This window comes from Uloborus diversus, chromosome 4 (genome assembly GCF_026930045.1).
Source record: "Uloborus diversus isolate 005 chromosome 4, Udiv.v.3.1, whole genome shotgun sequence".
NCBI classification, from domain to species: Eukaryota; Metazoa; Arthropoda; class Arachnida; order Araneae; family Uloboridae; genus Uloborus; species Uloborus diversus.
The window spans coordinates 20,409,969-20,426,014 of record NC_072734.1 but is presented as its reverse complement, the minus strand read 5'-3'; the positions used below and the strand labels follow the sequence as shown (position 1 = coordinate 20,426,014).

The following is a 16,046-nucleotide window of genomic DNA, read 5'->3' as shown; positions in this document are numbered from 1 at the left end:
ATTTCATAGAGGTGCAGACATGCCTTTGAAACTAAACTATACTTCAGCTTCCAAGACCTAAATTCTGAGGATCTAGGGTGAATAAAAAATAGGGCTCCAAAATGGTGGATCAACTTTGTAAAACAAATTGTCATGTTTAGCGCGAATTCCCCTTTGGAGGCCATTTTGGAACCCACTTTTTTTTCTTTTTGAGATATCCTAGATCCTTGTGATTTGTGTCTTGGAAACTGAAACTTTGCATAGTTTAGTTTCAAAGGTATGTCTGCACCTCTCTAAAACGTCCTCCAAATCGGAGATGGTTGGTTTTGGACCACCAGGTCTCGTGACATAGAATGAATCCATGATGTTTAGTTTTAGCAGCAATTTTACGTACTTTGCAACCTGTTTTCAGACATGACTTAGCTTAAATAATAGCGAACCTTTCTTACCTGCTGTGATGTCCTTAAGTAGAAAAATTTTGCGCCTTTATACTATGACGTAGGTCTGGCACTCATGGACTCTTGGACTATAAGTTAACGGGCATCTCGATATATTTGTGATCAATCATGTTTGAATCACACTCTGCATGTTGTAAGCATGACTGTGAGGATGAAACGAAGAGTGATCTGATCAAATACCAGATTCCAAGTATTTGGCTGAAAATCAGGCAGAATACTGAATATTTAGAAGCCAAATAGTAACTAAAAAAAAAAAAAAAAAGAATTAATACCCATAATTTTCAAAAAGTTTTGAAACATATGTCAAAAATAAGACTGCACAATTTGCAGATCTAAATTTATTATAGCATAATTTTTTATATAGACATATCTGCAAATAGGAACTTAATGGCAGTTGTAAGTGAAAACTGTTTTTATGCAAATTTGGATAAGCAGTTTGCTTCATTTGAATGTAATGACAATTACATATTAGATTAGCAGCAAGCTTAGATTCTTGTTTTTAACTGGCTTTTTTCAATGTTTCTATGATAGAGATTAACACTGGTTACACTGAGGGTGTTCAACATCTAAGCGAAGTACAACCAAACCTGTTTTTGTGCAGTCTTTTTTTGTGCGATCTATGAAAATGTCACACAAATTGGAACTTAGTTGACTAACCTACAGGGTTGGCTTTCTGCCGGCAGAAACTAGTTTTTGCCATGCCAGTGGCAGAAACTGGTTATAACCGGTAAAAACCGGTAGAAACTGGCAAAAACTTAAAAATGTCTTAAATAACTCAAGTAATTAGTAAATGATATTTGTTTAAGTAAACTAAAAAATTAAACATCATTTCATCATTTAAAAAAACAAAATCGAATGCTAGTGCCCTTGTTTTAGTTCAGAAAGCGAACTTTCCAATTGCAGAGGCTTAACAAAGGATAAAAAATCATACAGGGATGCTTAGGAAAGAGGAGTGACATACAGAATCAAACAGGCATTACTAATTTGCTCACTTATATTCTTCCTCTAAATTGTTTGTGATTGAAATTATCATGTCATGTGCTTCAAGAAGAAAGTGCCAGAATTTTACTTGACTAAATTTGGTACCTAATTTCACAGCTTTACAAAACAAATTGGCCCCATTTCTCAAAACTTATTTTTCCAGTCAAATTTTTACCACAGCCCCAGTTACTATATGGTGGACCAGTTATACAACAGATGAAAGTTTCACAAACATTGCTTGCTCCTTGATGCATTGTCTGCTAGCTCTTTTGTTTTAAGAATATTCTAAAATTTCTCATTTGTGCGTAGTAAATATAGAACCTGTTTAGATTTTTGAAACCACTTTTCTAAGAGGCAATTGCAGGGTCCAAACAATGTAACATTTGATTTTGAATTGTGATAATTTTGTAATAAAATTACACAGGGTGGCGACAGGAACTGTGAAAAAAAGTTCCCTGACTTTTCCCTGATTTCCCTGATTAAGTTCACCAAATTTCCCTGATTTACGTTACCAATGATAATGGTTTTCTTTCTTTGCTCTACTTGAAATCCATTGTATGTTTGTATAAAATGCAGTATTTTAAACGTTTTAAGTTGTGTAAAGTTGTTGAACTAAATGTATATTTTTAAAAAATGCTACTTTTTTAATAAGATGGTTAAAAAAAAACATATCAAGTCATTTTTTTTTTGAGGGAAAAAACCTCTACAAAATAGAATATTAAATTTTTCTACAATGGAAAGATTATAGAGAATTAAAAAAAAAACTTTACTTCCAGAAACCACTTAGCATAAGAATTTTAAGAAACTATTAAAATCACTCTTAAAAACATATGTGTATTTATGATAGAACTAAAAAGTAATTGCAATTATTTTGAACTAAATTTTCAAACAGTATAATAATTGTTGCAAGAATAACAAGCAATAGTGAAATAATAGAAGTAATGTAGTTATTCTTATATAACTAATTGACATATTTATGCAAAACAGATGAAACCATTTGACATCCATCCATATGGAGCTTTTCACTAATCAAGAACATAGATTTTAATGAATGAATACAGCATTTTAACAATAAAAAAAAATAAAGATATTTACTTAAGTTACTTAGTTAACTCTATTTCAAACGATTTCAGTATGTAATGAAAAAAAAATCTTACATCGCTTTTGTAACAAACAACTTTGAAATGCAAGGGGGAAAAAAGAAATAAAAAAGCAATTAGTTAATTTCAAAATATATAAAAGAAGAATACAACTTGGTTATAAAATAAAAGAATCACTTAAGTCCGAAGAAAAGAAAACCTTTATAATCTGCGGTGATAACAAATAATATAACGGCAAAAAACAAAGTTTTTTTTATTGAAAGTTCAATTTTATCAATCAAATTAAAAACAGGAAGAAGTAATAATTTGTAAGCTTTTATAGTATTAATTCAAAAACCAAAGATTTCTTCTTGAAATTCTGATTACAGTATGCTAATTACTTCGAGACAATGGAATAAAAGCAAAGGAGCTAAGGCATTAATGAAGGCTTCCTCTTTGCCTGTATGGTTGTTTATTTTACGTAGCATTGAAAGCGTAAAAGGAAATTTTAAGCTAGGTAAAATAAACAACCTAACAGACACAGAAACAATCTTAGGAAGTTCATCCTGTGAGGAATAAGTAAGATTCAATACTTTGACGTTGAGGGGAAAAAATGCACAAATATGCGGCAGTGTATAATCACACCTCATTAATTTTACTTTTTTTTGAGCAGATAATTGGCGGAAAATGCGTAGGGAATTAAAATACTTAATTTTGTAAAGCAAAAAAAAAATTTTTTCCTTCATAAAATCAATTTTCCCTGATTTTTTGTTATTTTTTCAAAATTCCCTGATATTTCCCTGACTTTTCCCTGATTAATAAAGTTCCCTGACTTTTCCCTGATCTCCCTGATTTCCCTGATCTGTCGCCACCCTGTTACAGTACTTTGGTTAACAATTAATTTTTTCATTTTGTGAGTTTTTGCCAGTTTCTGCCGCAAAGTGGCAGAAAGTGGTTTTTGCCATGCGGTTTTAACCGGTTTCTACCAGTGGTTTTAACCACCTCGGCAGAAACTTGCCAACCCTGCTAACCTATCTTTAAAATGAGTGCTTAATAGTGTAATTTTGAGCAATTTTTTTTTTATGTGCCCCCCCCCCCCCCCCCCATCTACCGCACAAAAACAAGTTTGGGTGTACCACATTTAAATCAGGCCTTGATCTCTCCAAGCTTACATAAAATGTCAATAGTTTTTATTTTTCTTTTCTTAAATACTCAAATTTATCTTGAGAACATTTGTTGGTCATATCAATTTATGAAAAAAAATAAAATAAAATAAAAAGCTGAACTAAATGAAACTTTAAATAATTTTAAGGATATATAATGTTTAAATAATTTAAGCACATTGTTCTATTCTTAAAATTGAAATAAAACTTATAAATTTTTACACTAAATTAATAATTATAAAAATGTAAGAAATGGCCTAAAATGCTCATGTTAAAGTTGGGTCATCACTTTGAATAATAAGCAACATTAACAGGATATAATTTATTAAAGTAACTTTTCATACAAATTAATGATCAAGTGAACATAAGCAAAGAAAAGTCATATTTTTGTCACTGAAACAGAGATAGCTCTTTGTATTTTTGAGTATGAAAAGTTAAAATGAAAAATCATCACTTTTCATAGTTCTTGAAAAATCATTCATAACTTCTACATGCATGAAATTAATTGCATTCTGTGCTGATAATATGTTTTCAAAGCATGATAAATTTCTTGATCATAATATGTTTTATGTTTATACGTTGCCTTCTGCTCATAAAAAACAGATGTCTCCAGTGACCATTGACCACCTGCATGTGAGTGATGTATTAAAATTCCTGGAAAGTGTCACTCCCCTTTAATCTATATATTCTTCATTTCCCTAGGGAAAATTGGAAGAATTCTTGGAAATTCAAACAATAGTGCACACCCAAGGGAAGAAAAGAAGTTTCTTTTGAATATATTTAGTGAATATTATTTTGGAAGTTAAGATGTTGTTTGAAAACAGATATCATGTAATGATCACAAAAAACCATCATTTTAACACATAAATGAATACCGAAAATCGGGATTTATACCTGACTGACGTGTCTCCAAACCGTGAAGATAATTCAACCTCCAGAGAAAGCACACAGACATTAAAGAAAGACTTGTAAGCCACTGAGAAGCTGGGCACTATCTTAGAGAGTCACATGACTCCCTGTTTCAACAGGAAAAGAAACCACTGCACTTTTATTTTTACATGAATTTAAATATATGAGGTTAAAGTTTTCAGGTCTCTATTTTGCTTCTTGCATAAGAGTTTTGATACTACGCCAAAGCGGCATATCAAACAGAGGAAGTTTTTCCCTCCTTCAGAATCCAAACTCCTCAGATTGCCAACAGCATGCAATAAACAGTATTTTGGCACACTAATAAGCAAGCTTGGATCAAGAAGACATTTTATTTTCATCCGATTGGTTTTAGAACTCCAGAAAAAATTATAGAAGTGACGAAGGAGGACGAAACCAACAACGATACAAACACAATCAAAACTTTGATATTTGAAGTTTGGAGACATTCCTTTATTATGATAATGGCAAGTGATCTTTTTGATTTGTTGGTGAAGGAAGGTCCAGTTACAGAAGTAATGTGAGATCTCATGGAACAGTTAATGGCCTACAAAGAAATACACTGAAAAATGATTAACAACTGCCAACAAACTATCGTAACCAACTATTTTGATACACAGCAAGCTTATTCATGTTTTTTTATGCACCTTGAGCATATGCATCAAAATAGTTACACATTCAGTTCATTATGCATTTATCTATCATAATACTGAAGCTTATTTTTAAATCTCTGGAATTTAACCACTATTTTAACACACACACACACACATATATATATATATATATATATATATATATATATATATATATATATATACACACACATACTAGCAAAAATACCCGGCGTTGCCTGGGTCAGTAATAATTATTAGAAAAAATCGTTACTTGCTTTTGTTTTCTGTTTTAAGTGAAAGAATTTAAAACACATCTTTTTGGCGTGATTAAAAATCGAGTTTCTTCCTTACCCATAAAACTAAAATAGCAATAATTATAAAGAACAAAGTAGTATTGATTTAGAAACGAAAGCACTATATTTAAGCATATACAAATTTAAAAAACATGAAATTAATCTTCTCATATTTAAAAAGATTAATCTGTTGATACTTTTTTTTAAACATGGAATCTAAAACCTTCTCTGTATGGCTAATGAAGTACGAAGTTATTAAAAAAAAGTAGCTGCGCTCGTAATCCCCTTATACTTGCTTTAGTTATTTCGGGAAATTTCAATCATTGTGGCTCTTGGTGCGATTTTACCGAATTTGCAAAAGTCGTTTCGGGGTACCTTCGATGATGCTCCCCCATTCTTTCCTTACTTTGTAAAACGATATGATATTAATTTTCGTTACAGAGATATCGTCGCCAGATGCTGAGATATTTTTGGTCACCATAAAATGGTGCTAAACAGTTTCATCCGAAATGTTACCAAAATAAGTAATACAATTTGGTGATTGTTTGAAATTGTGCAAAAAGGAAAATTAATGGAAGTTTTTGTGCTGTTTATGGATTTGCCTAATTTAGTTGCTGGATTATTTAACACAGTAAAAAAAGTCTTTTGAAAATTCTTTGATTGGCGATATTTTGTTTACATGGTGAAAGCTGAGAAACATTATGACGTAGTCTTCGGCTTCAAAAACAGCAACGTTGAAAAAACTGCCAAATGCATCAGCTACGGAAATCTTTCTGCAAAAATTTTGGCGATCTGCTGGTTGTTTGGATAATGAGTAAGTGTTCAATCAGCATAAATAATAATAAAAACCATTAATTACATTAAAGTTCCGTTTAAATGGAAAATCATCAGCCAAATCATGTATTATTTGCCAATCTTGTGCAAAAATCTTACTTCAAGATTTGACTTGAGAAAAGCCTTGAACAATCACGAAAAGCAAAGAAAGTCAACAATACAACAATTGTCGCTATCGACAGGGAGTTGAGATGATACACTAAATACTGTATTGAGTTTAGGAAAGCCTTCGAACATGGATCTAAAAAGCTCATAACTCGTTTTTTATTCTACTTAGAAATTTCGAACAGGTGCCATCTTCAGCAGAAAAAACAGAGCTTTCGATGGACATATAATGTAAATATGTGCAAGTATTTTTTCATCCCAATGTCAGAGAATTTATACAAAAGTTGTGTTTTATTGCCCCCCTAAGGGGGTTTTGCTCCCCATAACGGGACGAAAACTACCCTATGTGTTATTCTGATGCATAAGCTATATTATTGTAAAGTTTCATCAAAATCCGTTCAGTAGTTTTTGCGTGAAAGAGTAACAAACATCCATACATCCATACATCCATACAGACAAACTTTCGCATATATAATATTAGTAAGATAAAGCTGTAACTGTGCATTGTGACAGTGTAAATCCACCACCAATTATGTCAGATACAGAAAAAAATTTAAAATCAAACCTCTTCTCCATCTTCTTCGGCACTCCACGTTTCGGATTCATCTGCTGTTGAATGGCTAGGACCTGCACTGTCTTCACTGTTTCCTCTGTCTTTTGGCCGCCTTTGCCTAACTGATCTGAGAAGACGTTTTATGTGTTATAATGAACATAAAAGCTGAGAATGCAAAGTCTCTTTTCAAGAAACATAAAATAAAAGTAAATAAGATAAAAAAACAGCGGCAAACAATAGAGAGAGAAAACAACAAACTTCAAATGTTCATTCATGGACGCAACATATATACACATAAATGGTTGCCACTGATGTCTTAATAGTTCAGTCAACAAACACATTGTAGCGTGCATGAAATATGCGATAATTTTTGACTTCAGAATATTGTTAGGGGTAGTTTGTAAGTAAACATACTAAAAGTACCTGCCCCTAGGGAGTGAGCTAAAGGTGGGAGGGAGGGGGGGGGGGAGAAAATTTTGGGTTGTTCAAGAAAATGTCGGAAACAGTGGAAAAAAAGCGTTTAAAATAAAAATTCAAGCTAAATAAACTTTCTACAAAACTATTTCTACACATGTTTGCCAAATTTTCAATAATTTTCCGGGTATATGTTATGAAAAATCGATGATTTTCGTAAAAATTCTCTCTTTTTGTCAAACATTTGCTCCTAGTGCCGCGCAGTTAACCCCCCCCCCCAGCCATTGTCCTATGCATCCTTTATGTCTAATGAGAGGAGATAAATGATGTCCTGGCGTCTCTAATGTTTGTGGTTAATTTGACGAGAAAGTCTTCCGTTTCCCTTTCTTTTCTGAAACCAAATAAAAAAGTTCGGGGAAAACTTCGTATCTTTGTTCCCACCATGTCATCCTTTCTAGGATTAGTCTTTCCATTAATTCACACATATTTTGAGTGAGGGCAATCAGTGTGCAATTTTCAGCATTTTTATTTCATTTTCCTAGTTTACAGAGGTGTACTATTTTGGAAATTTTCCAGATATTAAGAATGATACCTGTAGATAGATTATTGTTAAAAAATTCTCTAAGTAAATTTTCCCCCATAGCTGGAAAATTCTTTAAAATTTTATTGTTTATTCTGTCAGTACATGCAGCTCTAAATTTTAGATTCTTAATTAAGAAATCGAATTCTTGGGAGGTGAAATCTTTTGAATTGAAGGGTCTGTGAGAATAATTAGCCCAAATAATGGGGGTTGAATCTGAAGCACATTCGCTGCTCTAAAAAAGTGTTCTGCTTGAGCTTGCGGTTCTGCACTCAAGTTGCCTTTGTCCTCGAGAACTAAATTACTGAAGCAACTATCCTCGAGAAAAAATGTTTTAAATTGTTTGCTGATCAATAAATATCTTTGGTAGATTTTAAATTGTGTTGGATGTTTTCTCAAAACTTTCCTTTTTCTTCTTTGATTACTTTCCTAAATTTTGCTAGTTTCTTTTTATATTTGATCCATCCAATCTGTTATATTGTACGTGTGATAAGCTTTATTTATCGCTGTATTTTTTTCTTTTTTGTTTTTTGCACATCTTCTGTTTCACCATTTTTGCATACTTTAAGTGCCTTTAAAGTGAATGGTGTTTGTAGCGTGAATAAATCATTGAGAAGGAAGATCTGTTGCTATTTTTTTCTTGACAATTATGAACAAATACAATTCTGACTTTAGCATTGAGGTGAAGATTCACATTTTTGATTATTTTTTGGCCACTTTTTTTTTTGCACTGCCAGCAGAAGATAATCAAGGATTTTAGTTGTTTTAATGGAGGATTACATTTAATTTATTCGAGACTTTTAGATTTGCTGTTAACATTGATTAAGAATCATTACTTTGAGAAATTATTTTGAAGGGGAAATTTTAGTTATTTTTGTTTGTTTTTTCTATTATTTAAGCCTAATTGTTGAACACGCGTCACTTGATATAACTTTTGCTCTCCGGGCAACTCACCAAATAAGTAATAAAAGAGGCCTATTTCTGTCAAAAATAAAATCTGTTTCTTAAATTCCATAATCTTTTTCTTTAATAATGTACTTATTAGTTGGATAATCCTTAAAGTATTCTTGACATTGGTGCCAAAACTCATAGATTTCAGCCGAGAAACAAATGTTGCTAGGTACGGTATTTTCTGATCATTTGGTTAGGAAAACCTAAAGCAACGATCCGGTCACATGGTTCAACTACGATAACAGAACACGTTTTGCGTGGACCTTCCAGTACTTTATTTTAAAATATATTACGGGACCTAAAATCGTTGTTTTCAAGAAATGAAAAAAAATAAGGCTTCACTCTCTCTCTCTACGTTTTATCTATTCTCAATTGACATATCACAGTAGGAAATTTCATTACAAAAAGCAGAGCTGGCTTTCTTACTGTCCTTTGGCAACGGGTTAAATATTTATTTCAGTTCTCGCTCAACAATAGGTTAAAATAAATATTTATCATTTGTGAGATATAACCATCCAATGTTTAAATTAATTAATTAATGAACAAAAACGTTTACGATTCGATCCATCGCGCTTCGAAACCATGCTTGCCACACCTTAATTACACACAAAAAATTTGATTAAAATCGGTCCAGCTGTTTAAAAGCCTTATGGTGACAAACGTCCGCACATAAGATTTTTATATATTAAGATATATATATATTTTGACATCCAGAATTCCTGTCACTTTTTTATCTTTTGAGACTCTATTGTTTCCTAAAAAGACTCAAATTTCTAAGTGGGGTCACACGGGGTCAGTGAGTTGCAAGCTGTTTGCTCATCCCCTTTTATTTTTTAAAAATTCTATGGGCAGCAGACTATTTAAGCCCTTTTTACTTATTTGTTTTTAAATTTCAAACAGGCAAAATGTCTAAAATATAAGTTCATTATTCTTATACTGAATGAAAAAAAAAATTATTTTGAAAGAATAAAACATTGAATCATGTATAAAGATCAGTTTAAAACATACAGCGAATGTTTACAGAAAGTTTCAAAGTTAAAAATATACTACATTTGGATAAAATGAAAAAAACATACTGTGTATCACGCATTTCACCACCAGATAAATTTCCATCTAATAAACAAGCATTTCCTTGTTCATCTTCACCTTGAACATCAGGTATAGAAGAGACCAATTCTCTCAGAAATTCCAAATTACTATCTGCTAGAACACAAGATTTCCTGTGAATAAAAAATAGGATTTATCAGAAAATCATGCCTGAATTTAGAAAGAAAGTATTGCTTTTTAAACCAGGGTTGGGTTTTGGACTGTCCAAAACTGGTTTAAAACAGGACAGGTAATTTTTACCGTCTAAAACTGTCCAAAACTATGTTAAAGTTAAAGGGGTGTAATCTAATCAATTTGTATTCACTGCAATATTCATGATGCATAAATAAAGATATTAATGAGATTTAATTAATGAGTATTTAATAATATTTTTATTCAAAATTTTCATTTAAAAAACATTTTACTTAAAAAAAATTGCCAATAACTTTTACACAAAAACTTCTTTATTTAACAGTTGGTAGAGTTATGAAAGGAAATTCCCAACACTACCAAGATAACTAATTTCAGTTCCATTCATAACTCAAAGGAATGTTATTAAATGTACAATATTTAGGTGCAAAAAAAGAAAAAAGCTAAATTTTTTAAATGGTTTTTGCAAATAAGTTTTACATGATGTTTTAACAAAAATTATTTTTAAAATCTTAGATTGAAGAACAAGAAATTGATGATTAAACACTTATATTATAAAACTTGTGCTATTCTTTTTTTTTAGTTCATATTTTTAATATAATACATTCTGTAACTACAAAAAATTGTAATTTATTGCATTTAAGTCAATTATTGCACTATATTTTGAACACTTTCTTTTGCACACATGCATAAATGTCGAAAAATTGGGTTTATGCAAAAAAAAAAAACTCCTGCATACAAATTTAAATTTTTAATGAAGAATTTAATTTCTACTTAACTAGATTAAAATCAGCTACATAAATAAGTTACATATATATTTATATCTGAATATTCACATTGAATAAATATATTAAATAGTCAAAAAAAAATAATTTTGACATTTTTTGTTGTTTTTGAGATTTTTTCACAAAATATAGCTTCTCAAAAAATAGTTTTGGACATTTTCTGACACAAGGGTTTGTAACAGGATGGTAAAAGCCTTGCCAACCCTGCTCTCATTTGCACACGTGCATAAACATGGGGAAATTTCGTTACTATTATCAAAAATAAATAAACTTATGCATACAAATTGAAATTTTAATCAGGAATTCAACTTCTATGCAACTAGATGGAAAATCAGATGCATAAGTAAGTTGAATGTTCTCATTGAATAAATATTCAATATAAAACATTACTTTGATACATTTTATTCTGTTTTTGATGTTTTCTCACACAATACTATTTTTCTAAAAATATAGTTTTGGACACTTTTGTACACGTTGGTTTTGGACAGGACGGTAAAAACCAGGGTTTTTACCATGGTGTCCAAAACCTTGCCACCATGGTAAAAACCCTGCTTTAAACTGCAGTATCTCTTAAACAATGGTCACATTGTTAATAAAACCAATCAATTCACCTTAGATAAGTATACTTTAAGCATAAACATTAAAGTTATCATTAAAATTCAAATTATTAAAATTTGAGCAAAGTAGCCGATAGAAGCTTAAGGAGCAAAATGTGGGGCAAAGTGAAATGGTGAAATATTTACTCTGCTTTTAGCACCAGCTATCTGGCAATACCTTAACTATAAAGTAACCCAAGTAGTCTACTCCAGCCAGGAAAAAATCACTTCTGAACATAACTTATTGATTTTCCAAAACGCTCAAAGCAATGACATCAAAAATTGGAGTTTTATATGAAAAATCGGGCAGCATGAGGGGTATGAAAAAATATTCAATCTTATTTTATTCAAAGTAAATTGCATTTCACAATTAATCTAGTATACTTAAATTTTAGAAGACTGGAAACCTAAGCAGCAAATGCTAAAATTCCAAACTTCTAGATTGTTAATACAATGTTAATAGATTGTGAATTTTATTCAATCAGGGATGAGAGCAGTCAATCTGCAAATTAACTCCCACTTGATAAATTACTTTCTTTAAAATTGTTGAATGCCACTGGTTGCAGAACTTTTGGAGGGCTGAAGGCTTGCATTCCTAAGATTTCATTATTAAAGTGGTTTTTAAAGATGTAAACACTTGATTCCATGGTGAAAGGTCATGAAAGAGCTCCCCCTTCCTGTACGAAACAATTCAATTCACTTCAACAAAAAATTGCTACAGTAAAATTACATCAAAATACTTACAGGTGTGATGGTGTCAATGTTTTGGCATTTCTACTCTTTGTTATTAGACTTGCTTTCGTCACTAAAGATTCAACAAACAATTCTAAAGCTCTAGCTATATTGGCATTAAAGAAAAGTCAAACAGACGTGGAATCTATTTCAAAAGATATGTAAAGAAAAAAAAGGGGGGGGGGAGAATCAAATTTTGAAGTACAAAAACATGGGCTTACTTCAAAAATTAAGCACTTGCATTTTTACAACCTAAAATAAAACAAAGCTAGTGATTGTATTTGTTGTACTGGGGTAATTCCATATCAAATCAACCAATGGTCAAAACGTCATGTCTTTAGATTTTGCTCATTTTTTGTTCCAATGGAGAATTACCACAACAGAGAAAATATACAAAGTTTTGGATTTTTTCACTCATTTGTTTTCGAGTTATAATATTTTGAAGTTTTGACGAAGTTGAAAATTTTTCTTGACATGTTTTCTTTAAACGGCCGTAATTAAAAAACTATTTGACTCAGAGTTAAAATTGGTAGTGGTTTGTTCTGTATTTAATAAGGTTTTATAAAATATATGACATGACCTAGTTCTACCTTTTTCTTTTTTTTTTTAACATTTTTTTGAAAAAAAAAATTTTTTAATTTAAAAAAACTCAAAATCGAAATTTTAAATTTTTTTGAAAAAAATTTATGTTATTAAGTCTTACTTTAGCAACATTTATGCAAAATTTCATGATAGCATTATTGTGGTATCATAAGAAAAAAAAATATTTCCTCTCTCAACATCTTTACTCATGTAACAATTCATACTGCTTGACCAGCTGGATCATCCAAAGGGGGTGGAGGGATGGCAAAGACTGTGCCATTAAGATTTTTAAGGGGATGTTTAAGGGGCATTTTTCTCTGTAAAGAGGTTTCATAACTGTGGGCGGAGGGGGGCTGTACAGTATTTGAGGAGGTGTTATTGGCACCCTTGGCTTGATACCTTTATATATATACAGATGTTTATTTATACAGAAATATATATATATATATATATATATATATATATATATATATATATATATATATATATATATATATATATATATATATGCAGGTTTTTTTAAATAGACAAGAATTAAAATTTACTAACTGAAAATATATTACTCTACTTATCGATAGCAAATGGTCCGTAATTGAAAATATTGAAATAATTCAGTAAAGCAAAGGTCTCCAATCAACATTTTTTCAATCCTATATTCATGGGTTGATACAGTAGAAGAGCTAAGTAAGCAAAAACATTCTTCAGTTCCTGAAACCGATGATGCTATGAGTGAGTTCAGCAAAGATCCAAAACCAGGCTCTAGTACAGAGGATCCCGAGTTCATGAGCCCTCATAATGGGGATGTAAAGTTTGAAGAAATTGTGGGCTATATTGCTTGTGCCTATGACAGCAAATGGTGGATAGGATATGTAATTTCAAAAGATCAGGTAGAAGAAGAAATCCAGGTTTCTTTCCTTCATCCTTGCGAACCATCATCATCATTCATTTATCCAAGAAAAGCAGACATTTTGACCTTTTCTAAAAATTTTGTTCTGTGCAAATTACATCCTGTCACTGCTACAAGCAGAACATACCAAGTCTCGAAAGAGGAGATGGGAAAAGCAACTGAAATCTTACATAAGAAGAAAGTATATCTATACTAGGACTTACAAATTGAGTTCTATAGTAGCAAAGTGAGTTACACACATCTCAAACTGCTTCTTAATGGGCTTAAAAAAATATTAAATTTTATATTGTAGCAATTAAATTATATATATAAATAGAACTTAAATTTGCTTTTAAAATATGGCTAAAAAAGCTTAAGTAACTTTTAAATTGAAGTTTTCAAATTTAAATAAAATTTAGATTTTTTATTCAATAATAAATATTTTTTCACCAAAAAAATTGTTTGAACTTGTTAATATGCTTGCAATACAGCCAAGTACTTGTTTTTCTGCGCAATAGTCTCGATTTAAACTTTAACTACTTTCCATTAGAACAAATGTTTTTTACAAATAAAATTGAAGCAACTGTTTGAAAGAGAATTTTTTTTTTCTCCGTGATACCACAAAAATGCCATCATGAAATTTTGAATTTATGTTGCTTAAAGAAGCCTAAGTACCTTTTTTTTTTTTCAAGAAAATTAAAAATTTTGATTTTGATAAAATTTTTTTTTTTAAATAAATGATTTTTTTTTTTTTTTTTGTAGCTAGGCTTTGTTATATATTTTTTAAAACCTCTTAAAATACTGAACAAAACAGCACAAGTTTTAATCTTTTAAGTCAATTAGTTCTTTGATAATAGCCTTTTAAAGATTACTAAACGATGTAAAATTTATGATGCTTTCAGATTTAAAAAAATTTATAACTTTGGAGAGAATTGTTGAAAAAATTTGAAACTTCAGATTTGTCATCATGGAGGTGTGTATCATAGACAGATTAAAAATCATTACATTCTAAAACATTGACCTTAAAAATTTATTTTTTATTGGTTGATTTGACATGGAATGACCCATTAAAGCACTGTTGAAAGAGGAAAAAAAAAATTTCTGCATGATACCAAAAGAATGTCATCTTGAAATTTTGAACAAATGTTGCTAACAAAAGGCTAAGTAACATATATTTTTTTCAAGAAAATTAAAAATTTCGATTTTGAATTTTTACAAATTAAAAAAAACATTTTATTAAGAAAATTATAAAAAAAAATTTTTTAGCAACTGGGCTTTGTTATATATTTTTGAAAATCTTATAAAAGACTGAACAAAACAGCACCAATGGTAGATTTCTAAGTCAAATAGTACTCTAATAATAGCCATCTTAAGATTTTAATCAATGCAAAATTTCAAATTCCTCCAAAATTTAAAAAATCCAACTTTGCAAAGAATTGTTGAAAAAATTTGAAACTTCAGTTTTTTCATCCTGGAGGTAAGTATAATAAACAGACAAAAAATCATAACAATCCAAAACATTGACCTTCAAAATGTATTTTTTATTGGTTGATTTGATATGGAATGACCCACTGGACAGATGAAAAGGTCTAGGCTCCTTAAGTAGGAAATTTTGGTTACCTTAGGTTAGATTTGTATGAACTTGGAAGCATTTTAGTCTGCCTTTTTTTAGCAAATGTATCATGTAACTAGTACTAAATGCTATTTCAAAGTATATTCTAAAAAGTTTTTAAAAAAAAATTTAAAAAAAAAAAAACCTTCATTGTTTGATAAGGAGGTTTAATCATCAAAAGAATTGAAGCTAATAATGTTAAATTTCGGAAAAAAGCATTTTGTACTTGGCATCTTCTTCAGTACTCTTCCACACTGCAAGCAAATGCAGATGTGATCACCATGGAAAATCCTTTCTTCAGACAAATTTTACCAACATTATCCATGAAAAATTTGTTTTTAACACACATTAATATTCATTAACTTTGATGCTGCAGCCCATGCAAAAATCATTTTATTGAACAAAACATTTTAAACTACAGTAAAAACCCCCTAATGCGAACACTAACGGGACAAATTTTTTTGTCCGCAATAGAGAGGTGTCCACAGGACAGGGGTTTAATAATGACATTTGTCTAGGAAGCGGGGAATTAGAAATTGTCCGCGTAAGAGGGGTGTCCGTTAAGAGGGGTTTTACTGTATAATCAAAATGCAATCGAATCTCATTAATTTGAACAAGCTTAAAACAAATTATTGCTAAGGCAAATTACATATACAACTTCCATCTTTTTTTCCAGGTGAAACAGC

General features: G+C 30.6%; 1 protein-coding gene across 1 annotated transcript in view; it reads right to left on the bottom strand.

Moving 5' to 3' along the window:
- LOC129220455 (dr1-associated corepressor-like) overlaps positions 1–16,046 on the bottom strand; it is a 44,895-nt gene that overhangs the window by 7,553 nt on the left and 21,296 nt on the right. Inside the window, exons 3-5 of the mRNA XM_054854875.1 lie at positions 12,293–12,386; positions 10,008–10,151; positions 6,999–7,113 (exon numbers count right to left, since the gene is read on the bottom strand). Coding sequence (XP_054710850.1) covers positions 6,999–7,113; positions 10,008–10,151; positions 12,293–12,386 — 353 coding nt within the window. The remainder of the gene's footprint in view (positions 1–6,998; positions 7,114–10,007; positions 10,152–12,292; positions 12,387–16,046) is intronic.